The sequence below is a fragment of the Lepidochelys kempii genome, chromosome 3 (genome assembly GCF_965140285.1).
Source record: "Lepidochelys kempii isolate rLepKem1 chromosome 3, rLepKem1.hap1, whole genome shotgun sequence".
In the NCBI taxonomy this organism is placed as follows: Eukaryota; Metazoa; Chordata; order Testudines; family Cheloniidae; genus Lepidochelys; species Lepidochelys kempii.
In genome coordinates this window covers 49,197,858-49,223,692 of record NC_136382.1, presented here as the reverse complement: position 1 = coordinate 49,223,692, position 25,835 = coordinate 49,197,858, and the positions used below count along the sequence as shown (strand labels likewise).

Genomic DNA, 25,835 nt, shown 5'->3' with positions numbered 1-25,835 from the left:
GCATCACAGGGTTTATATCTACTAGACTTTTGAGGGGCCCTAGACTGGTCCTTACATTTCACACATGTGAAGCCTAGAAGGAAGGAGTCTCAGTGTCCAGATTAGCCTCTACAAACGCATTAGGTGCCTTGAGTTCACTGATAAGAGGATGGAGCTCAGCTGTTTTCAGTGCTGGCAGATGACAGAACAAGGAGCAATGGTCTCAAGTTGCAGTGTGGGAGATCTAGGTTGGATATTAGGATCCACTACTTAACTAGGAGGGTGGTGAAGCACTGGAATTGGTTACCTAGGAAGGTGGTGGAATCGCCATCCTTGGAGGTTTTTAAGGCCTGGCTTGACAGAGCCCTGGCTGAGATGATTTAGTTGGTCCTGCTTTGAGCAGGAGGTTGGATGGACTAGATGACCTCCTGAGGTCTCTTCCAACCCTAATCTTCCATGATAATCCATTAATTCAAGGCACAGTCTAGTGAGTGCAACCCCATGCAAGCCAGTCCAGTCCACCTGTACCATCTCACTCTTTTGGATGGTGAGGTAGAGTCCGGAGACCACTAGACTGGGGATTAGGCAGGGCTCACTCTGACTCTACCTCTGGCATTTGGGGAGGATTCCTCTACCTTTGGGAGAGTTTTCAAGCATTCAGATCAGCTCTCCCCATGCCCCAAATACCCAGCTGTGAGCAGCGCCCGCCCACCAACTCTCCTCCATTACTTTAGGGGCTGTTGTAGTTTAATGCCACACTCCACAGCCGGTTCTAGTTTATATAACGGGCCTGCACCAGAACCCTGGAGCCAACCTCCTCCGGAGCCACAACCCAGGTCCACCTCAGAGGCTGACCACAGCGAGGGAAGCCCAGGGGCCCTGCTCCACTTTACTCCCTGCGGAGGGGCCGCCGCTGTCGCTGGACAAAGACGCTCCGGCAGGCGGAGGCAACGGGCGGGGACCCCTCCGCGCCGAGCCCGCGGCCCTGACGGTGTTTCCGGGTGCGGGAGCCGGGATGTGCGTCCGGGTTGGGTTGCCTCTGCTGCGCGGCTTCCTCCCGCCTCCGGGTCTCGGAGACGGAGCCGCAGCCGCTCAGCCTGCAGCGGCCCCCCCGCTTCCCACGGCCAGCGCCTCCGAGCGGGTCGGTGAGCCACGGGGGCGGGGGGCGCGGCTGGGGTGCAGCACCGGAGGGGCGCGGAGCCGGGGTCGGGGGAGCGGGGTCGGGGCTGGATTTGAGGGGAAGAGCGGGGCTGGGATGCGGGGGGCCGGGGTCGGGGGAGCGGGGTCGGGGCTGGATTTGAGGGGGAGAGCGGGGCTGGGATGCGGGGAGCCGGGGTCGGGGGAGCGGGGTCGGGGCTGGATTTGAGGGGGAGAGCGGGGCTGGGATGCGGGGGGCCGGGGTCGGGGGAGCGGGGTCGGGGCTGGATTTGAGGGGGAGAGCGGGGCTGGGATGCGGGGAGCCGGGGTCGGGGGAGCGGGGTCGGGGCTGGATTTGAGGGGGAGAGCGGGGCTGGGATGCGGGGAGCCGGGGTCGGGGGAGCGGGGTCAGGCCCGCTGGGATGCCGTGGGGAGCGCAGAGCGGGGTGCGGAGGAGCGGGGTGACGCTCTCGGGTGCGGGGTCGGGGCGGGGATGGGACGGGAGTAGGTGGAGGAGAAGCGGACTGGGCGCGCACGGCTTGGTAACTCCTGGGTGGAGGTGGTGGGGGTGCTGTTGCTGCCGCCTGTGGGGTTGGCAGGCAGCCCCCGCGGGGTCGGGTTGCCCTGCTCTGGGAGGATGGTACACGGCGGTGGGGAGGGGCGCTGGTCGCCGTGGGGTCGCACTGTGCCTGATGGGCAGGGCCCTGCCTGCCCTGCAGTCCGGGCGGACGGGGCGCGGCGTGGCGTACGCTGGCTGGCTTGCCCTGGACTCGGTAGGGAACGAAAGTGGCTTGTGTGGGGTGCTTGATTTACCTAGGGAAGGGGAGCAAGTGAGTGTGGAAATGCCCTGAAAAGAACAACATAGGGAGGGGTTAAGGAGACCGCATGTATTAGACCGGCTGCGATCATCCTGTTCCCGTAATAGCGGTATTGCTGCAATGGGGAAGCGTAGGATTTATCACAGTTACACTTGGGACCAGCCTAAGCATCCTTTAGAAATCCAATAGTACAAGCGTTTGGACGCTACAGTTTTGTTTGTGCAGATACCTTGATAGTTCTCCCAGATAAATGTCTTTCTGTATAGAGTATAAGCAGTGACTGAAAATGACAAGACAGCTTCCAATGTCTTCAATTTACTTGGAATTTTAGTTATTCTTTGTGATTATTCCCTAAAAATGTATATATGTGTCATAACTATATTTACTACAGTAAGAGATAGTATAGTGGTACTTAAATACTGCTTACATGCAGGGGTGCTGGAGATGGAAGAACTAAAGAGCCGTCCCTTCACACTTTTTAGATGTGGGGCATGCCCCCTATTTTGAGAACCTGAACTCAGAAGCAGCACAATGGGGTGGAGGCCAGGGGTCCTGCCCCTGTCCCTTAGCCCCTGACCAGAGCTGGGTGGTGTAACAACTGACACTTTCCCTTGGCCTGGCCACCTTTCTGTCATGTCAAGGGGGCGGGCGCTGGGCCAGTTTTGAGTGGCGTTGCAAACCTGTGCACCGGGTCACCATACCACTCACTGAAATTTGGCCAAGCTGCCTTATGGTCATGATGGGGGGCAGCCAGGCCAAGTTTGGCCCCCACACTTTTGCAATCCTTGTGGCATCACTGCTTACATGGATGAGAAAAGGGGAGGGGATCAGGCATTCCAGCTCTGCCAGTGTGTGGTCTTGGACAAGTCCCTTTATCACTCTATTTTCCCTTCTTTAAAAATGGGGAAATGCTTATCTCACAAAAGGTACTTAATATTATAGAAATGCTAGTTATTCATTTTATAATATCCAAATACTGCAATAAGCAGTGCTTTCATTACTCATAGGAGACTTTGCATTTTATGGGTGTAAATTCAGATTTGTTCATCACCACCCACTGCTAATTTCAAGTGTATGTGAAGTACTCGTTGCCACCTCAGAATGAAGCATGTTCAGAACATGTTTAACTTTAAATTTTTCTGTGCTTTCACATTAGAAATTTAGTTCATGCAAGAGCTGCACATTACTAAAAATCTGTCTGTGAGCTTTGCCCATTTACACTAGTAATTTGGTCCTGTTTACAGTTATGGAAATTTGCATCGTTGCCATTATGCTGGTGTAAACTCCTAATGAAGAGCTGCTGCCCCAGAGCAAAGCTGATTTTGCAGTGGTGCAGCTTATTTTGGTAACATACCAAAGTTACCTTGATTTTTTTTTAAAAACTTTGCCCCTCCCTTTAGAATCTGTGTATAGTGGGCAATGCCTAGCTCAGTGTGGGTGCTAACAGAATATAAATAATAACTTTGACATGGGTTTACATGGTAATTATTCCTTAATCACTTCACTTTTGATTTGAACTTTGTGGAGAGGACATTCTTTAAATTCAAGTCTGACTTCAGTTATTTTCTTGATATAAAATAATTCAGAATTCCCTAATATTTTAAAGGAAGAAAATACAAAATTGACAAAGCATAGAAGCTATTGTGAAGTAAGTGCAGTATCATGATAACATTATAAAAATTGTTTGATTGACAATTCTGCTTAATATAAAACTGCTGTACAAACATGACAACACAATCCCACATTATTTTTAAATATACTATAATAAATAACTTGAGTCTTGGTGAGTGCTTATTACCATGTCAAAGGATAAGTAAACCATTTCAGTGCCTAAACTTGCCTGAAAGTGGTATTTGTTCATTCCCTGAGAAAGAATTGCTGTTCAGACTGATTAACAAGAATCAGTATAAGGCATATGGCTTTGGAATCAAAAATTTACTAATTGTATAGTCAAACACTTCCTGAGGAATCCGTATGAGATACATATGTGGGTATTAGAAGCAGAGATAGGGGAAATAGGTGTGAATTTAGGTCCTAATCCTGTTCTTATTGAGGTCAAAGGCAAAAGTCTAAATGAGTTTAGTGGAAGCAGTAGCAGGCCTGGTATACCTATTAGAAATGGAATCTGGGGAGTATAAGCTAAATACATCTCTTGTAACCAAAATGCAGGTATTTGCATAATAGAAGAATATGGTTTCCCCATTTATACAGCCTGCTGAGACCAAAAGATCTTTTTTTCCGTAAACTCTCCTTTTAGGCAGATGTTGGCTTCGAAGCTGCCAAGGAGAAATTCTGTCAATAGGATACCACAAATTCAGTTAAGTTTCTAACTGTAAGAACAAAAGACACCAAAAACTCATGTATTTGCCTTTGTTTATTTTGGATGCATATTTCTTCCTTGTCATAAGGTAATACATTGTAGATTGTGTATTTGCCAAATAGCAGATTTGTAAAGTTCCTTAAGACCAATAGTAGCTCTAGCTTCATAAGCAGCTTGTGGCACATAGCAACATAACTTATTTTTAGAGTTTACACAAAGTACATGTTAGAATAGAAATAATGCTAAACTTTTATCATCTTTTGTAAAAACTGTGTGCTTTCAGCTCTGCCCTGTTGTTACTACGGCTATGTATTATTTGTATCATGGTAGTGCTTAGAAACCCAAACAGAGATAGGAGCCCGTTGTACTGGGCTCTGTACAAACATAGTAAGAAACCATCCCTGCCCTTAACAGTTCAATCTAAATAAGCAAGACAAACAAAAGAAGTATTTTTATTAGGGTTGTCAAGTGATTAAAAAAATCATGATTAATTGCACAAATAATCACGCTGCTAAACAATAATAGAATACCATTTATTTAAATATTTTTGGATATTTTCTACATTTTCAAATATGTTGATTTTAATTATAACACAGAATACAAAGTATAAAGTGCTCACTTTCTATTTATTTTTGATTAAAATATTTGCACTGTAAAAAACAAAAGAAACAGTATTTTTCACTTCACCTAATACAAGTACTGTAGTGCAATCTCTTTATCATGAAAGTTGAACTTACAAAAGTAGAATTATATACCAAAAAAACCCTGCATTCAGAAATAAAACAGTGTAAAACTTTAGAGCCTACAACTCCACTCAGTTCTACTTCTTGTTCAGCCAATCACTCAGAAAAACAAGTTTATCTCCTGCAAATTGTAATGTTTCCTGCTTTTTGTTTACAAAGTCACCTGAAAGTGAGAACAGGCATTCACATGGCACTGTTATAGTTGGCGTTGCAAGTTATTTATGTGCCAGATGCGCTAAAGTTTCATATGTCTCTTCATGCTTCAACCACCATTCCAGAGGACATTCGTCCATGCTGATGATGGGTTCTGCTTGAGCGAAGCAGAGTGGACTGACGCATGTTCATTTTCATCATCTGAGTCAGATGCCACCAGCTGAAGGTTGATTTTGTTTTTTGGTGGTTCGGGTTCTGTAGTTTCCACAATTGGAAACGACTGTTTTATTGGAGTGTTGCTCTTTTAAGACTTTTGAAAGCATGCTCCACACCTTGTCCCTCTCAGATTTTGGACAGCACTTCAGATTCTTAAATCTTGGGTCCAGTGCTGTAGCTATTTTTGGAAATCTCACATTGGTACCTTCTTTGCGTTTTGTGAAATCTGCTGTGAAAATGTTCTTAAAACGAACATGTGCTGGGTCATCATCCAAGACTGCTATAACATGAAATGTGGGTAAAACAGAGCAGGAGACATACAGTTCTTCCCCTAGGAGTTAATTCACAAAGTTAATTAACAGTATTTATTTTTTTAACGAGCATCATCAGCATGGAAACATGTCTTCTGGAATGGTGGCCAAAACATGAAGGGGCACACGAATATTTAGCATATGTGGCACGTAAATACCTTACAATGTTGGCTACAAAAGTGCTATGCAAACGCCTTTTCTCACTTTCAGGTGACGTAAATAAGCAGCAAGTAACAGTATCTCCCATACATGTAAACAAACCTGTTTATCTTAGTGATTGGCTGAACAAGAAGCAGGACTGAGTGGACTTTGGTTTTTTTTTTAGTGCAGTTATGTAACAGAAAAAATCTACATTTGTAAGTTCTACTTTCACGATAAAGAGACTGAACTACAGTACTTGTATGAGGTGAATTGTAAAATACAATTTCTTTTATCATTTTTACAGTACAATATTTGTAATCCAAAATAATAATATAAAGTGAGCACTGTACACTTTGTATTCTGTGTTGTAATAGAAGTCAATATATTTGAAAATATTTTAAAAATCCAAAAATATTTAATACATTTCAATTGGTATTCTATTGTTTAACAGTGCAATTTAATGGCGTTTGATTTTTTTAAAATCATGATTAACTCAAAAAAAAATTAATCACGTGAGTTAGCTGCGATTAATTTACAGCACTAATTTTTAGCCCTATTTTATAGCTGGAGAACTGAGGCACTGAGATACAAAGTGATTTTCCCAAAGTCACACAAGAAGTCTGTAGAAGAACTGAAAATTGAAACCAGATCTTGAGTCCAGCCCAGTGCCTATTTACAAGACCTCTTTCTATTTATGATATTTTTATTAACATAATATTTACTTCAATTACAGATCTGGGAGATAAAATTCATGCTCCTGAAGTAACTAGAGGTTCTCAGCTGCAGAGATGTTGGAGGAGGATATGGAGGTGGCCATCAAGGTGGTGGTGGTAGGAAACGGAGCAGTTGGGAAGTCCAGTATGATTCAGAGATATTGCAAAGGAATTTTTACAAAAGACTACAAGAAAACTATTGGAGTGGATTTCCTGGAGAGACAAATTCAGTATGTATTCAGCAGATGTCATGCAACTTATGCCTTTATTTTCTTAGTGCTGTTGTGATTAGCAGGCATGTGGAGATTTGGAACTCAAACCATCTCCCAGACTAAAGCCTGGGGGATTTTTTGTTTTAACGTCTTGTTCAGAGGGCTAAAAGTGAAGCATATGCACAGTAATTGGATCACTCAGTTTTCCACGCAAATACAAGATTTATAATTTGAAATAAAAAATAAAACTCAACCTTTCAGACCTACTTGATGACTTGTCTAAGAAGGTTTGTTTGTATATGTGGAACTACTGATTTTTATTTACATTCCTTGTTTAAATACAAGGAAACATTTGTTATAAGTTATGTGGTTAAAAATGAAAGCAGGAGTTTAGTATGTAAAATGGTTTCAAATAGCTGTTTCAGATTCTTACACTATTGATAGTGTAAGCAGATGATATCTAATCATATTTAAAGGAGGGGAAGGTATTAAGGTAATGAAAAACATAAGTTCACAGATCACCTAAGCAGATAAAATAAATAAATGTGTTGAAGGAGCACTGTCCAGGAGCATAGGTTTTCTTTTGACACCGGATTTACAAAACCCAGTATGAATTTTAAAAAACATGATTTTTGTCTGTTTTTTGTCTTTGAACATTTTCTGTACTATTGGAAATTTGAGCTCAACAGCATTGCACTATTGCACTCCATGCATCTGAAGTGGGGTTTTTACCAACGAAAGCTTATGCCCAAATAAATCTGTTAGTCTTTAAGGTGCCACCGGACTCCTCTGAGTATCTCTATGGCTCATATGATTTAGTGCAATGCTAACGAGACTCGTCCTTTTTTTCTCTGTCCAAGCAGAATGAAGTGCAAAAAAGTAAACAGTATCAATGATGAAAAATAAATTTTTATTTTCCATTCTCATCCCAAATACATTATAAAGAAGAGAAATATTTTAATACATGTGTGCTTTATTCTGAGTGTCTCTTTCGTCTTGAGTCTCTGTATTCAGTGTGTTGATGAAATATTTATTCCATTTATTTCAGAGTAAATGATGAAGATGTCAGGCTGATGTTGTGGGACACAGCAGGTCAAGAGGAGTTTGATGCAATAACTAAGGCCTATTATAGAGGTAAAAAACCCTATATTTTACATCTTGATCTTTATTTTTTATAGGTAACTTGAGAAAAATGTAATACAGTTGGCCTAATCAACTTTCTTTTTTGAGTAGTAGGGATGTTTTATATTTAACGGCAATGCGAAGACCAGTTCAGTTATCCACACTATTCCTCTTTTTTTCAAATGGGAGGGAACCTTTTCAGATTCTTGAGCATTTATTCCCAGACATGCAGTATATCAGACTTCAGTAAGTGCCATTGAATGCAAAATTCACAGAGCTCCCATTTAAATAGGATAGAACATAATTAGTCTAATGGCTGGATAGATTTCTGAAGCCAGAAGGATAAGGTGAGGGGGGGAGAAGGGAGGATTTGGTGTCAGAACCTTTTTGTGTATGTGTAATTACACAAGTCCTTCTAACACCAGAATTTATCATGGATAAAAAAAGAAAAATTAAAGTGGAAATAATATTGCTTGCTCCTATATCCCACTCATTTAAAAAATAAGTCACTATAAAAGTACTTAGTGTATAGCGATTTAAATAGACTTCAAAAAGAATTCTGGTGAGCCATAGCACTCAGTGGAAAAATTGAAAGACATTGGCGTAGACACTTGTTTGATTCTATAGCCATCTTTCTGCATTATCCTGCTATGTGGCTGTTATTGGTGTCATGTCATATGGTCATGTTTGCCATCTAGTTCAGGTGCATCAAAATGGATGATGATCTGCCTTGAGATGTGTGAGTGAGGAGTTAATTCATCTATATCTACCTACTTGTAATTTGTATTTGGTGAGCAGCTCTGTACTATCTTTTCTTTATAAGGATTATATAGCATTTTGTATACCTTGGGGAGAAATTCTAAGGGTCTCTACTTAATTTTTATTCCAGCCAGCTCTTTTTGACATTAATAGGAATTTGCCTGAGTAAGGACTATATCTGCCCTTTTGTAGTTTTCAGTGAACTCTGATGCCAAGTTAAACTTTGGGCTGTATTTCAGCAATCTTAAAGAAAAATCATGTCTTCACTTGAGGACCCTTCCCTCCCACATTCTCCCTTCAAAAACATGTTGCAAGTCACCTCTGTGCTGCAACATTCAGAAGGAAATGGTGCAGGGGTCTCCCAGGAGTCCAATCTGGATGTGGGGATATCTTAAAAGGCTTCTGTAGCCACAGTAACTGTGTTAAAACTGAGCAAGATGTGGCTTCCAGAAGGTGGTGCCTGCCCTGTAGCATTTCTGAGTTTCAAAGACCCCTAACTAAGGTAGGTGAATGGGCAACAAGGCAGATGAAATTCAGTGTTCACAAATACAAGGTAATGACACATTGGAGGGAATAATTTGATCTACACAAAGAAATAATTTAGAATCAAAAAAGTGTATCAGCTCAGGAAAAAGACCTGGACATCACTGTGGATACCTCAATTAAGACCACTGCCCAATATGTAGCTGTGGTCAAATAAGCAAACGAGATGATGGATACATAAGGAATAGGATAGGGAATAATATGGAAAATAATATAATGTCATTATATATCTCAGTGGAATGCCCTTACCTGGTATACTATGTGGAGTTTTTGTCACTGTATAGGAAAAAAGATATATAGCAGAAATAGAGGGGTATTGAAGATGGGTGATGAGGATATTTAGGGTCATATCATGGAAAAATCCTCAGGTGAAGATTAGACTGGAAAATTTGTGCCTGTTTCACCTTAGTGAGAAAATGAATAAGGAGGGACCTGAGAAAAGTATACACAATGAATGGTTTAGAAAAACTAGATTGAGACATTCTACTTGCTCTCATATAATAACAAAGGGATATTCAATGAAGCTGAAACTTGGAAAAGTCACATTGATTAAATGAAATATTTTTCCACAAAGTGCCCAGTAAGATATCTGCCACAGGGTATCCTGGAGGCCAAGCAGAACTCACAAAAATATTTGTGGATAACAAGTATCCAGCATTATAATCGTAACTATTAAACAGAAGTTTTGAAAGGAATATAAATCCTCAAGGTTCCCTATGTGTTCAAGCTTGCTGATGCCTTTGGGCCACTGGATAATCAAAAGACCATTGACTCATATTTTCAGTAATGACTGTCAGCCACTTTACCAGTAACACATTCATTAGCCCATTGACAATCTATTGGCAGTACCATCACAATAGCAAAAGAGTTGCTGCCACTGTGTATAAATGTTGTAAAATTTTGGTCATTTCCTTCCAAATGACATGACGGAAATGTGCATGAATTAGAAATTAACTTTTTTTTAAAGCTCTTTGGGAAAAATATTCGTTCATAAAACAAAACAGAATCCTGAAAATTTTAACTTTTCAAGCAAAAAACCTCCAAAAAACAAATTGCTACAGCATTTTTTCACATGAATTTGTAATCTAAATGTAACAATCTCAGAAGTAGATGGCATACTTACAGTATGAAGTATCTTTACAGATATTAAAGATTACCTAGGTACTTATATGGCTCTTACTGTAGTATCTGAGAAGCCTCCCATATTAGTAAAAATGAGCAACAGACAAACACATCTCTTCCGCCCTCCCCCACCTTTCTCTGCCTGCTGGAGTAGCTTGAAAGGTAGCAGAATGACAACTATCTTGAACAGTATTAATGACAAAATAAGATGACAGTCTATTAATCTTACTTTGAGGCTCCCTAACCATCATTTTGACACAATACAGAAATAAAACTCTGCCCTTCTGAAATGAAATGAAAAGCCACCATATCCCAAATATCTTTTTATAGGTTTGTCTTTATTTTTCTCTTTCTTAATTGATAATTTGTCTTTGTTTTTAGGAGCCCAGGCTTGTGTGCTTGTATTTTCTACCACTGACAGGGACTCTTTTGAAACAATCCCCACCTGGAAGGAGAAAGTAGTGGCTGAAGTTGGAGACATTCCCACAGTGCTTGTGCAGAATAAGATTGACCTCCTGGATGACTCTTGTATAAAGAAGTAGGAGTTTCATCATATTGTCTTCTTAAATCGGAGGATTTATTGCAGTCTTTTATTTTTCAAAATCTATGGGAGTTGATGGTGAAGACTAATGTAATCATATGTTTACTAAATTTCCAAACCTAGGGCCTAATTCTGCAACCTGCTTGGATAATTCCACAAACCTTAGTGGTGCTACTCCCATGAGTAAAGTTATTCATGTACTTATGTGTTTGCCAGATTAGAGACTTAGTGCTCACTTCAAGTTCTCTTTTTATTTTCTGTTGTCTTCTAAGCACCTTCAAAAATGAGCAGAAAACACCACAAATAGTCTGGTTGGGCCAAAATGAGAAATTACTCCATTTTGTACTCAGGCAACTGTAAAATATGCCTTCTCTGCAGCCCAATTTTACAATAGTTGTTAAACTCAGTTGTAGCCCAACCACATTTTATACTCTAGTTTGGTTAGTGAATGCACACAGTGGCCAAACTGTGTTAAACAGATTTTAAAATGTGCCTTTATATGTTTGCTTTTGTTTTCTCTTGAAATTGTTCTTTCATATACTCATGTTTTATCAAAGTACTATATTTCCATATTCTAGAAATTTACAACCCATTAACATCCACAAACTCAGTCACTCTCCGCTCCCTCGACTATAGACCCAGACCCTTGGATCTTAAGAACAATGAATAATCCTCCCAACACTTGCACACACCCCCCTACTTTCCTGGGAAATGTTGGATAAAAAGCCTCACCAATTTGCATAGGTGACTACTGACCCAAACCCTTGGATCTGAGAATAATGAAAAAGCATTCAGTTTTCTTACAAGAAGACTTTTAATAGAAATAGAAGTAAAGAAATCCCCCCTGTAAAATCAGGATGGTAGATACCTTACAGGGTAATTAGATTCAAAACACAGAGAACCCCTCTAGGCAAAACCTTAAGTTACAAAAAAGATACACAGACAGAAATAGTTATTCTATTCAGCACAATTCTTTTCTCAGCCATTTAAAGAAATCATAATCTAACACATACCTAGCTAGATTACTTACTAAAAGTTCTAAGACTCCATTCCTGGTCTATCCCTGGCAGAAACCAGCATATAAACAGACACACAGACCCTTTGTTTCTCTCCCTCCTCCCAGCTTTTGAAAGTACCTTGTCTCCTCATTGGTCATTTTGGTCAGGTGCCAGCGAGGTTACCTTTAGCTTCTTAACCCTTTATAGGTGAGAGGATTTTTTCCTCTGGCCAGGAGGGATTTCAAAGCGGTTTACCCTTCCCTTTATATTTATGACACGCCCCCCAAATCCCAGCTAGGGTGAAACACTGGCTGGGATTTCTTCCTGGAGCTCTAGGAAAAACAGAGTTAATAAGACACATGCATCTCTAAATATACTACCAAGTACATAAAGACTAACAATATTTTCTACATCTCAAGGACTATTTTAATCAGTTGATTCTGGGAAACTTTCACGGGAGAGTGCATCAGCCACTTTGTTAGAAGCTCCTGAGATGTGTTGGATGTCGAAATCAAAATCTTGGAGAGCTAAACTCCACCGAAGAAGTTTTTTGTTAGTTTCCTTGACGATGTGAAGCCACTTCAGTGCAGCATGGTCGGTTTGCAGGTGGAAACGCCGTCCCCAAACATATGGGCGTAGCTTTTCCAGAGCGTAGACAATGGCGTAACATTCTTTTTCAGTGACTGACCAGTTGCTTTCCCTCTCAGACAGTTTTTTGCTGAGAAACACTACAGGGTGGAATTCTTGATCAGGTCCTTCCTGCATTAAAACTGCTCCCACACCACGCTTGGACGCATCTGTGGTTACTAGGAATGGTTTGTCAAAGTCTGGGGCCCTTAGTACAGGGTCAGACATGAGTGTCGCTTTAAGCTTGTTAAAGGCCTTCTGACACTTTTCGGTCCGCTGAACAGCATTTGGCTGTTTCTTTTTGGTTAGGTCTGTCAGTGGGGCGGCGATTTGGCTGTATTGCGGTACAAATCGTCTGTAATAACCGGCCAAGCCTAAGAAGGATTGAACCTGTTTCTTTGACTTTGGGACAGGCCACTTTGGCCTGTAGGGGGCTGGTAGTTCCTTGACCCACCTGGTGCCCAAGGTAAGTCACTCTGTTTAGGCCTGCCAGTACCCCTTGGTTAAGTCCAAGGTAGAGATGAACTGGGCCCGTCCCAGTTTCTCTAATAGTTCCTCTGTGCGTGGCATTGGATAGTTGTCTGGGCGAGTTACAGCATTTAGCTTACGGTAGTCCACGCAAAAACTTATTTCCCCATCTGGTTTGGGAACTAGAACCACTGGAGATGCCCATGCACTTCCAGAGGGGCGGATTACACCCATCTGTAACATATCCTGGATCTCCCGTTCTATAGCAGTTTTAGCTTGAGGAGACACCCGGTAAGGTTGGACTCTAATTGGGTGAGCATTACCTGTGTCAATGGAGTGGTATGCCCGTTCAGTCAGTCCTGGGGTGGCTGAGAACGTTGGCGCGTAGCTAGTGCACAGCTCCTTGATCTGCTGTCGCTGCATACGCTCAAGGGTCATGGAGAGGTTCACCTCTTCCACACCACCAGCACATTTCCCTTCATAGTAGACACCTTCAGGCCACTCAGCGTCGTCTCCTCCCTGGGCTGTAAACTGACAAACCTTTAATTCTCTGGGATAAAAGGGCTTTAGAGAATTAATATGGTACACCTTAGGCTTTCGGTTGGAGGTGGGGAATGCTATGAGATAATTAACAGCTCCCAGGCGCTCCTGGACCGTGAATGGCCCTTCCCACGATGCTTCCATTTTATGGGCCTGGAGCGCCTTTAAGATCATGACCTGGTCTCCTACTTTGAAGGAATGCTCTCTGGCATGTTTATCGTACCAAGCTTTTTGCTCTTTTTGAGCATCCTGTAAGTTTTCTCTAGCAAGGGCTAAAGAGGTTCGGAGGGTGTTTTGTAGGTTGGTTACAAAGTCCAGAATGTTAGTTCCTGGAGAAGGTGTAAATCCCTCCCATTGCTGCTTCACCAACTGTAATGGCCCCTTAACCTCACGGCCATATACAAGTTCAAATGGGGAAAACCCTAAACTGGGGTGTGGTACAGCTCTGTAGGCAAAGAGCAACTGCTGCAACACTAGGTCCCAATCATTGGAGTGCTCATTAACGAATTTACATATCATGGCTGTGAGGTTAAGGGGCCATTACATGTCATAAATATAAAGGGAAGGGTAAACCCCTTTGAAATCCCTCCTGACCAGGGGAAAGCTCCTCTCACCTGTAAAGGGTTAAGAAGCTAAAGGTAACCTCGCTGGCACCTGACCAAAATGACCAATGAGGAGACAAGATACTTTCAAAAGCTGGGAGGAGGGAGAGAAACAAAGGGTCTCTGTCTGTCTGTATGCTGTTTCTGCCAGGGATAGACCAGGAATGGAGTCTTAGAACTTTTAGTAAGTAATCTAGCTAGGTATGTGTTAGATTATGATTTCTTTAAATGGCTGAGAAAAGAATTGTGCTGAATAGAATAACTATTTCTGTCTGTGTATCTTTTTTGTAACTTAAGGTTTTGCCTAGAGGGGTTCTCTATGTTTTGAATCTAATTACCCTGTAAGGTATCTACCGTCCTAATTTTACAGAGGTGATTTCTTTACTTCTATTTACTTCTATTTCTATTAAAAGTCTTCTTGTAAGAAAACTGAATGCTTTTTCATTGTTCTCAGATCCAAGGGTTTGGGTCTGTGGTCACCTATGCAAATTGGTGAGGCTTTTTATCCAACATTTCCCAGGAAAGGGGGGGTGCAAGTGTTGGGAGGATTGTTCATTGTTCTTAAGATCCAAGGGTCTGGGTCTGTAGTCACCTAGGCAAATTGGTGAGGCTTTTTACCAAACCTTGTCCAGGAAGTGGGGTGCAAGGTTTTGGGAAGTATTTTGGGGGGAAAGAAGTTTCCAAACAGCTCTTCCCCAGTAACCAGTATTAGTTTGGTGGTGGTAGCGGCCAATCCAAGGACAAAGGGTGGAATATTTTGTACCTTGGGGAAGTTTTGACCTAAGCTGGTAAAGATAAGCTTAGGAGGTTTTCATGCAGGTCTCCACATCTGTACCCTAGCGTTCAGAGTGGGGGAGGAACCTTGACAACATTATATACTCTAGTTTGGTTAGTGAATGCACACAGTGGCCAAACTGTGTTAAACAGATTTTAAAATGTGCCTTTATATGTTTGCTTTTGTTTTCTCTTGAAAATGTTCTTTCATATACTCATGTTTTATCAAAGTACTATATTTCATATTCTAGAAATTTCCAACCCATTAACATCCACAAACTCAGTCACTCTCCGTTCCCTCTTCCCTGTTCTCTCTTCCATAGACTGAATTGTCAATTCATTCTGTTCCATTCTCTCCCTCACCCTGGAATCAAACTCAGAAACTGCAAGTCTCATTCCACCCAGCATCCACTTCCTCTACTTATTTGTGCCTGTGGAGAAAGTTGGATGACCATGCTGAATAATTCTACTATTAATTCAGTCTCCCCTCCTTTAGTTCTGCAGTTTTCCTGGTCTAGCTAAACTACTTCTCCCTCTCATTGTTTCCTACGCTGACTGTCCTCGATTCCTGTTGTCCCCCTTTGATATCCTCCTAAAGCTCAACTTCCCCTTCCTTCACCCACACAGGATATTACTGATTTTCAAAGAGAAAATAAACAAGATCAGATGTGACCTCCTCTTTCATCCGTGTCACCAACACTGAGATTTCTCACTTCTTTTACTTCTGTAAACCTTCCTTCTCATCTCTTCCCACCTCATGACATCCCTTGTCCCAGTTTTCATGCCCTCTCTGAACTCCTTAAAATTTCACTCTCAAGTTTTCCCCTCACAATACAAGCATACTATGGTCTCCCCTTACTTTAACAAACCAAAAAACCCACCCTCATCCCTTTCCAGCTACTGCCCTGTCTTCTGCCTTTCCTCTTTAAACTCATTGAAATGCACCCTGTTTAACCTTGCTTCAGGTTTATTTTTTCGAGCTCTTTGGTCCCTTCCAATCTGCTTCCCCCCCCCCCCCCCCCCCCCGCCGTAAGACCATCTCTGAGATCTTACTTGTCTCTGTTCATATTACTAAAATTTTCATTCAGGCCATCCTAATCTGTTTTCTTGATTAGTTGCAACCTCCTGCCCTTTGGCTTTTATGACACCCATCTCTCTACTGCCAGGGAGGTTTTTTTAAAACACAATCAAATAGACATGAAAATGTAACAACTCTTAATTGAAAAGGAATGCTCCAGCAAAACATCTCGTTGTTTAAAGTGGACAGGTCATAAAGTAATTAAAGAGTAGCTACCTCCTCACCTGATCTTCTGACTAAATTAATTCCAAATAATTTTGCGTACAGTATTGATAAACACTGGTATAATATACAAATTAGTATTTACAAGTTTTTTCTGTTGTGCAGTGAAGAGGCAGAAGCATTGGCAAAAAAGTTAAAGTTAAGATTCTACCGAGTGTCCGTGAAAGAGGACCTAAATGTAACTGAAGGTAAGAGATGGCAAATATAGGATTCTGTCCTGTCCTTTGCCATGTAGCATTGCACATCTGTGTAGCCTGGAAACTAATCTACTGGTTTTATAATGTTTTTGGCAACTCTCATTTCCTGGCACTGCACTATAGTCACAGTAGGAATGACATCTTAAATTTGATTGTCACTTGATACAGTTATGTAACATTTTTTTTTCTTTACTTGTAGTTCTCTTCTGTTTTTCTTCCACACTTAAGCAGTTTTGAAAATTTTACTTTTACCTTAAGTGATTTAGATATCTAAATCCTATTGGCTTTCAATGGGAATTAGGCTCTGAAAATTTTACTGATAAAGCTTAAGTATTTATAGATTCCAAGTTGTTCAACAGTGTACAGTTGAACGTAATTGCTGAAAAACTTTGAACATGAATGCAGCTGTCTGTTAGTAATGTCGTACAAACTTCTATAATACTGCTATTTTTATGCATAAATTCAGTTTCATAATAGTAATATATTCCAGGCAGTGCCTTTCTAGCATTTATAGGGCATTCTGTCATTCTCATTTAATCTCATTTCTTATATCACCACACAAGATCCAGAAGTGCACTATTTCTCCTTTTCACTTAGATTTTCATCCTGGTAAACAAATTTGCAAGGGAAAAATAAACAAATTTAAAAATCTACCTATTTGTGTATTATTAAAGTACATTACTAAACAACTGCAGATATTTGTTGATACTGTGTATGGCTTCTGAAAATTCCCACATATAGTAGACTACTCACAGTCCTATCCTCATCAATGTAGCAACAGTTAAATTAGTACTGAGAATACTCATTGCCCAATTTTTTTAAAATTCTTTTTAGATCTTGTTTTACATGATTGCTGTTCTATTATAAACACTTGCTGTAAGACCTATGTGTAGTAAATGCTTAAAGATGCTACCTTATTTTAACAGTATCTACAAGTTGTAATCTTTATGACAACATGTATGTACCCGTGCACTGTGGTATAAAGCATAACAAACTATATATAACCCTGATCTTGCAAGTGACTATGGGTAGACCCATGTGGAAGTTAGTGATGCTCTGTACTGGTACAACGATCTGCCTACATGGAATCTGGGACTGGGACCCCTAGTATCAAATCAGGTGCTTATAACTCAGCTTTGTAATCAAAACGAATCTGTAATACTAAGATGAGCTCATCTATTATGAAGCTTTGCAGAGATGTCCATGTGGAGATCCCTATCTTGGATCTCATGCTCTAAGTATCTTTTTTTGTATTTCAGTTTTTAAATATTTGGCTGAAAAATATCTTCAAAAGCTCAAACAACAAACAGCTGAAGATCCAGAAGTAGTACATACAAGTAGTAACAAAATTGGTAAGTATGCAACAATAAATTGCAGCAAGTCAGTATTTTATGCTGACGAAGCCTGCTATTAATTACCTACGGATCTGATCCATCTTCCATTGGAGTCACAGGGAGTTGATTCAGGCTCCTAATTAGCTTTTTTCTACCCTACTATGTTGTCTATTATCCTTTTGTAATATAGTCAAACTAATGTACTAACAATGCTGGCCAATGTTTCTGAACTACCCTTTTTATTCAGTTCTTGGGAAAAACATTGTAAGGACTTGAGAATGGATGTTTCCCTGACACTTGCCTTTTTTTTTTTTTTTAAATGTAATTGGTATTAGTGTTAGTCATGCTGGAGCAGATATACAAGAGACTCACTGTGGAAAGTTCTGGCATTTAATGAGAAGGGCTTTGTAAACTTTGCCTTTTGTGAAGAAACCTTGAACTTTAGTTCTTTAAAGGACTTTTGAGTCCACTGATTTTTTCTCCTTAACGCACTCTTTTTATACTACCCTTTTCCTCTCCTTTATCCCAACAAAAGTTGCTAATTTAAAAGCCCTGTCATGTTTGTTTGTTGTATTACTCAACTAAACATAAGTTTGTTGCCATCTGATTAGCATCTGAGTAAGTATGCTACTGTCCAGTTCCTTAGCTGTAAATTTTGTGCTGGTATTAAACCTCACAGTGGCATGTATTTAACTCCAGCTGGCTCTTGTTCAGAAACATAGCTTATTGAACTCTAACTGCAAGTGACCACAAGAATAAATAACTGTTCAGGAATTAAAGAGCTTGTGTTTGAGATGTATTACTACGCATTAGTAAATGCTTTTGCATATTCAACATATAAAAGGTATAAAGAGATTCACAGAAATAGCTGCTTTTTTTCTTTAAATTATATAGGTGTGTTTAATACAGCTGGTGGAAGTCATTCGGGCCACAATTCTAGTACACTTAATGGTGGAGATGTCATCAACCTTAGACCAAACAAACAGAGGACCAAGAAAAACAGAAGTCCTTTTAGCAGTTGCAGCATACCTTAGAACCACTTTTGGAAGGAAAACGTATGACAGTCATTAGAATGAAGTTGTGCAATTAAATACGGAATACAGCCAGCTATAGAGGTATTTTACCAGTGCTCTCGCAAACCTTGCACCTACAGGATCCTTGATAGATGGTGGATTTAAATAATATTGCTGTTGCAATGTTTATTTTGTATGTAAAGTGAGACCCCGGTGGCAAAAAAATATATATATCGAACCATTGTTGCCTCTGTGCATTTTGTTTAAATTGGATGAGCTTTTCCTGTTTGAAGGACTGTACAAAGCTATGTAATAGGTTTGGCTGAATTGTTAAGCATATTAAAAATGTAAGCATAGTGCTTACAAGTATTGGTACATACTAATATGACCCAAGGTGAAGTAGCTTCCTTCCAACTAAGTTTACCAGCAAATTTGATAGAAGAGTGGTAGTCAACTAGGACTCTGAAAAGTAAAATGAGAAGCAAAAGGCAGACATCATATTTGTCAGATTACACTAATACATATTCTGGCAATTTTACTGGTGCAATAAGTTTTGTATATTATATGAATGTTAAGTAAAGTATGCACGTAGATATTTGGTACAAATACTCAGACCACACAAGAGGATACAGTATTGGATTAAAATAGCATCCTTAAAATTATTTTCACTTCTTAAAATTTTGCATTTCAAATAAGACTTTTTCCAAAGGAGTTCTGTTCATTAATTAACTCACTACACTTTGGGCCTTTAAAGCTTAGGTTTAAGAAGAGGTGTGCCAAAAACGTTTTTTCCTTTTTATCTTGTAATGCACTACAGATATTTTTGTAAAGTTTGTTTGTGTCAGTCATAAAAGGGTAAACAGTTAGTATTGTTTCTGATATCAGTCCTCTAAATGGAACCCATAAAATTTCAATTGTATTCCTGTCTAAAAATATATTGCTGACATCTAATATGTTCATGCTACATGAACTATGAAAAGTATGTTGAATTTGCAGAGTGGGGTGTCAACAAAATGTCTTAGGTTCTATTGAGAAATAGGTGTAAACTGAGTTCTGGAGGATCCAACAAGTTGTAGCTGAAGACTAAATCACACATTAAACTAATGAGACCCTCTTTAATGCTGTCTCATATTCAGAGTTATGCCGCAGGTTAAAAATCTAATTCTGCAATATCCGATCTAAGGGGTAAAGTTTTCAGAAGTGACTCATAGGGCTTGCCTACACAGCACACCAATGCACATTAGAGGGGTATGATTCCTAAAGCACACCAGATTGCACCTAAGTGACCCATATTCCTGCTAGCATGAACTAAAAATTCCCTAGTGCACATTAAGATAGACGTGCAGTAGGGAACTTTTAGTTCATGTCAGCAGGATTTGCATGCGCAAGTTAGTGCACAACACATTGGTGCACTTTGGAAATGACATCACTCTCGTGTGCATTGCCATGCTATGTGGACATTCAGGTATCTAAGTCTAATTGAAAGTCAATATAACTTAGGCTTCTAAATCACTAAGATGCTTTTGAAAATTTTCACCCAGTTCTCTCCAAGCATGCATTTTAAAAATATCCATTTTGTTTGTTTTTGTATAGTGTTGTATAATTTTAATTTTCTAGGATTTTCTACAACAAAGCTCTGCCAGCAACAAATGCAAAAATATTCTGCTTTAAGATATTCAGAATTTTAATAGTTTTTAAACGGATGTATTAGAGTGAAAATTACATGACCTGGAGCTGTAAGTATTCAATATAGATTGCTACACAATTCCTATTAGTAACTGATTTTCATTATACATTAATGGGTTGGTTTAATAGTTATACTTTCAGTTTAGTCCATCATTTTTCTACTTTTTCCCAATACCATGGGAGAATTTCTTGTCAAGTAAACATATAATGCAGTAAGTCTGCACTCTTGTTAGTACTTTGTATATATGTTGGAGGAGGGACTTACCTTTTCATTAATTCATATAATAAGCGTAACTTGCTAATTTCTGAGACCTTGAGCATGAAAACTGAAATGTACTCTTGGTACCAATCTGATGTGGGTAAACTGTGTGTGTGGTGATACTTACAGACACTAAAATAATCTGAAGTGCTGCATTGTATGTTCGTATAGTCTATTTCCTGTGAAGTATCTTGTTTCTGTGACAAGCTGTTGCTGCATCTCCCATTGCTGGCAATGAGATGGGCATTGAGGCACTCAATCCCTCTTCTATTAAAAAAAAAAAAGGTTCTTACTGCAGTGTTTCTTACATACTCTGTTGGATAAAGGCCTTTATTTTTTAAAAGCGCATTTAATCATTGTATGGATGTATAAATGGGGCCAAATTTTACCTCTTGTCAATTTCATGAGTAAGATAGCAGGATTTGGTAAGAAAGAGAATCAATCTCGTACATAATGTGACATCTCAACATTTTAGGATTTAAGTAGAGTGTATATTTGTGCAGAATTTTGTCAAACATTTTTAATGTTGAATTTTTTACATTATGCCAGTAGCCTGCCAGTTTTACAGTTTTTAAAAAAACAGGACTGTCTATAACTTGAGTTTTTGCCTTATTTCACTTTGTACAAAGTACTGAAGAATAAGAGCCTTTATTACACCTAATTGCCATTTGTACTGTTATGTTTACGGTCTGTCATTATAAACCACTTTTTTCAGGATTGAAAACTTGACAAAAGGTTCTATACCAGGCTGAAACTTGTCAGACTTACCAAATATGAGGGAAGCTTAAATGTATTACAAGGAGACTACTTGCATGCTTAAAGTTAAGCACATGTGTAAGTGGTTGCAGAGTCAAGTAATAAGTAGTGTGGTTATTTTCCTTCCCACCTCTCTCTGTAAAGTGGCTCTTCATTTTATGTTTTAACGTTGTGGAGAGTCAGTTTGCAATATGGCTGGAAGTGATGCAGAATGCAACAAATTGACATTAGGATGATAGTCTATTGTGCATTTGTGCTAATTAAAAATTTAAAGGATTTTAGCATGCAGATATGTAGCAGCAGACTAGCAAGTTGCAGAGTTCCTTGGGCACTCAACTCTCAGATGTAGTTTCTAACTCTGAAACCAGACATATTTAAATTATTAGTACTCACAGCTCCATATGATTAGTTTATATTAAAAACTAATGTTACAAAAAAAGAAACACATTAATGTGCACTCTCAATTAAAATATTTTGGAGAGACAGTGTGGTTTACTCTCCAAAACTAAGACCTACAGAGCTGGTAACAAAATGCCATCAGTGCATCTCATTGTGACAATGTTGTAGAAAAGGATGTGGTCCTCTGTTAGAAACCTACAGCAGTGGGTATCCTTACGTACTGAATCATGAACAACTGTTCCCATCTCAACAAATGAAGTTCTTTTCTATAGGTACAGTAGGAACTAGGCTCACTGCATTCCAATTACATCTGGTGACCTCTCTTGAATCTCTGCACTGGGTGTATTACTTGCACCCTGTCACAACTGTTTGTGCTGCTATCAACTGATAAGGCCATTAAAGGAAAACTTCAGTAATTAGTTATGCCTTAGCTAAGTGAGTGTTTACTAAACTAGTCTATACACTACAGGAGCAATTTTTAGAAACATCTGTTACTATTTCATTGTATCCATTCAGCGAATGGGCTTGCTTCGTTAGTAAGGCCTGCCTTTTTAATGATACTTTTCAGTAGGGGATGCTATTTGATGCGAAGTAGGATGGCTATGATTCATTTTCCTTTGGAAATAACAAAGCTCTGAGTTACAATTTCAGTCATTTTAAATTTTCTCTTGATTAACCCAACTTAACTTTTTAAAAATTATAGAATTTATAGCTTCAGAGCTTTCTGATTTTTTCATTGTTTCCTAAAGGCAAAGCGTATCCTTTCAGTCCAAATGTGCATCACCGTATTTTCAAGTTGATTCCCTGGTTTTTGTTTTATTACACTTAAACTTGTTTTACTCTTGTTTGTAATTAGTGATTAGACTATAGCTTATATTACACTGTAGCTTTTTTGGTCACTTCTACAGATTGTATCTTTAAAGGGAATTCAGCAGTTGAACACATTGTACTGCTAAGAGCTTGTGCCTATATACAGTGCATAATGCTCAGTGAAAATGCACTTTGAACATGTTAATTCATAAGTCTGATGGTTATCAGTTAATCAGTAATATGAGAATTCATTATTTGCACTGGTGAACCTGCTTGTGGGTACTCTCGCTTACAACTACACAATGTATAAGTTTATTGTATTCCAATGATAATACCAAAAACTGCATTAGGTTTCTAAATGCCTCTATATAAAATTTTGCTCAGTAACATGAAGAGCAATTATGGTCCAGTTAGCTAGCTTCATTAAATTGCCTTACTATATTGCTATAAGGAAAAATCACTTGTACTGATCATTAATGTGTTCAGTAAAATCTGAGGCTCATAAATTCAAGCTGTACTGTATTGACAAATAGTATGTATTGTACTCCTAATACCTAATCAGAATGGGTAAGAAGAATTAACAGTGAGTCTTGCAAGAGTAATAAATTTAAGACTTTTTACACATTATTACAGAAAGATGAGAAGTCTTTCAAGCAATTAAAATTCAAAGGTTAATTCCTCTTTGTATGATGGGAGAGACCATGACCTAAAAGCCAAGTGAACCTTATTTAGGTAATACTAAAAATAGTATCAGGTTACCAGTAGAATTAGGGTAATAGTGATATATTATATGTCTAGTGGGCATTCCTTCTCTCTCATTTGAAACAATAGGCTGCTGACTAAACTTGGTCAAAATATATTAAACAAAAAATTAGTTTGGGCCAAAAGGGATATTGCTCTCATCACTAAAATAAAAATCCATTGTTACTAATAAGTGACTTATCTAAGTTGCATATTTCTATGAATCTGAATGGTTAAAACAAATCAAATGTATAACCTTTTATCACCATCATGTACCCAAGTAAATGGAATATACTTATTTTTTTAGAAATTCATGTCAACATGACCTATAGTTCATACTCAAACAAGTGGAAAAATAAATGTTTCAAAATGAATACTTTGTGTGTGCTATTTCTATAAAACCACTGAAAGTTAATTTTAACCTGTTTTAAGTGACATTTAGCTGTGTCACAGCAGTTTGTAAACATTACTTACTTGAATAGTGTTTGGGCTGCATAGCATGTTGCTGCTTCTGTAGGTACATTAAATAGTTGAGGCATCAAATTGCTAGAAATTGCTATACCCCTGTGGCTGTGTAACCAAGTCTGCATCTCCCTAACAGTCCCATGTGAAGCAATGCACTCCAGAGTCTGGTGTGACTGATTCAAATTAATATGCTGTCAACAGTGGAGAAAAAAGGTAGTTATCATAACCATCTTAATGAACAAGTTTAGGAAGAGAATCCAATAGAACCACCACTTGCCCTTGTTTTTAGATAGTAGAAGTTCTATGATTAGACTGGGATAAGACAATCGGCACAATGGAGGGGCTTAGATCACCATTTTAGATCTAGAAGCCTGTGACTGATGGTAGACGTTTAGGGATAAGAAATGTTAGAAATAGAACAGAAGGATGTTTGATTCACTGAAAAGATACCTCCAGACTGATATGAGATGAGCTAGCTGCTGAATCCCTGCTTGTTTTGAGCCTCCAGAGACTGAATAGGATCCAGGCACTGCTGCTGTCTTAGGGTACAGATCTCCTGTCAGGCACCCCCTCTGAGAGTTGCAATCAAGAGGACTGTGGTCAGGCCCTAGAACAGGGGTGGGCAAACTACAGCCTGGGGGCCGCATCTGGCCCTTCAGATGTTTTAATCCGGCCCTTGAGCTCCTGCTGGGGAGCGGGGTCTGGGCTTACCCAACTCCATACATGTCCCCTCTCCATCTCCTGCAGTAGGGGTAGCCAGGGGCCTCTGCATGCTGCCCCTGCCCCAAGCGCACCCCCACCCCGCAGTTCCCATTGGCCAGCAACTGGCCAATGGCGTCTCCCTCCCGCCACAACCAAGACAGGCGGAGTAAAGCAGGGGGTGGAGGTGGCACAGCCTCCCTGGACCCGCCATATGGAGCTGGCTTGAGCCCTGCTGGCCCCTGCCACCAAAATAGAAATCATACTATGCCTATGGCCGAAGCCCCTCTTTCCCCCTGTGGGCCCTGGAGTTTTTGTAGCATGTGGGGGGCTACTGCATAGTTCTGATTGGTTGCCATTGAACTGGCTTGAATTTGAGCAGTTTTACCAGGTGTCCCATATTCAGCATAGGGAAATATGGTCAACCTAAAGACAACAGAGAAGACAAAGAGCTGCATCTTCAAAATGGAATTTGTGGCTTGGTAAAGGTACACAGAGTTTGTAATCTCACTTAAGAGTTCACAAGTTGTACAGACATATTCCACAAATTTCAGAGTAAAAGCTGTGTTAGTCTGTATTCGCAAAAAGAAAAGGAGTACTTGTGGCACCTTAGAGACTAACCAATTTATTTGAGCATGAGCTACAGCATCCGATGAAGTGAGCTGTAGCTCACGAAAGCTTATGCTCAAATAAATTGGTTAGTCTCTAAGGTTCCACAAATACTCCTTTTCTTATTCCAAAAATTGTCACAGAGGCTCACTACCTTAAGAAAGCTAGCTGTGCTGAGTTCTAGGCCTGGCTTGACCCTGACAACCGGAGCGTAGGGTTGCCAACTTTCTACACACACACAACTGAACACCCTCGGCCGGCCCCTACCCCACGGCTCTGCCTCTTCTTTGTGGCCCCGCCTCTGCTCGCTCTGTCCCTCACTCTCCCCCACCCTCACTCACTTTCACTAGGCTGGGGTAGAGGTTGGGGTGCAGGAGGGAGCTGAGGGCTCTGGCTGCAGGTGTGGGCTCTCGGGTGGGGATGGGGATGAGGGGTTTGGGTTGTGGGAGAGGCTTCAGGGCTGCGGCAGTGGGTTAGGCTGTCGAGGGAGGTGGTGGTGAGGGCTCCAGCTGGGGATGTGGACTCTGGGGTGGGGCCAGGGATGAGGGGTTTGAGGTGCACGAGGGGGCTCAGGGCTGGAACAGAGATTTGGGGTGCAGGGTGCTGGGGAGGGAGTTTGGGCATAGGAGAGGGCTCAGAGTTGGGGTTGGGGTGCAGAAGGGGTTCGGGGTGCAGAAGGGGTTCAGGGTGCAGGGTCCCAGGGGCGCTTACCATGGCTCCCAGGAAGT

At 40.3% G+C, this 25,835-nt stretch overlaps 1 protein-coding gene across 6 annotated transcripts; it reads left to right on the top strand.

Moving 5' to 3' along the window:
• The first annotated feature begins 967 nt into the window (after positions 1-967).
• RAB23 (RAB23, member RAS oncogene family) lies at positions 968-23,708 on the top strand. 6 transcript variants are annotated; one of them, XM_073336317.2, is made up of 8 exons: positions 968-1,120; positions 4,192-4,252; positions 6,552-6,761; positions 7,792-7,877; positions 10,671-10,827; positions 16,245-16,327; positions 17,596-17,688; positions 18,565-23,708. In XM_073336317.2, exons 3-8 carry the CDS (start codon positions 6,607-6,609, stop codon positions 18,702-18,704), a joined length of 714 nt encoding a protein of 237 aa, XP_073192418.1. In that variant the 5' UTR covers positions 968-1,120; positions 4,192-4,252; positions 6,552-6,606; the 3' UTR covers positions 18,705-23,708. The 6 variants fall into 6 exon arrangements, with proteins under 6 accessions (XP_073192418.1, XP_073192420.1, XP_073192419.1 ...); XM_073336319.2 differs by having other exon boundaries at positions 968-1,124; positions 4,192-4,251; XM_073336320.2 differs by lacking the exon at positions 968-1,120 and adding an exon at positions 1,748-1,889 and having other exon boundaries at positions 4,192-4,251.
• The last annotated feature ends 2,127 nt before the right edge of the window (positions 23,709-25,835 follow it).

Bases quoted from the DNA above. Each gene is read 5' to 3' on its own strand.
- RAB23 (XM_073336318.2), top strand. From the start codon at position 6,607: ATGTTGGAGGAGGATATGGAGGTGGCCATCAAGGTGGTGGTGGTAGGA. The intron at 6,762-7,791 runs GTATGTATTCAG...CATTTATTTCAG, and splicing joins TTCCTGGAGAGACAAATTCA to AGTAAATGATGAAGATGTCA. The intron at 17,689-18,564 runs GTAAGTATGCAA...TAAATTATATAG, and splicing joins TACAAGTAGTAACAAAATTG to GTGTGTTTAATACAGCTGGT.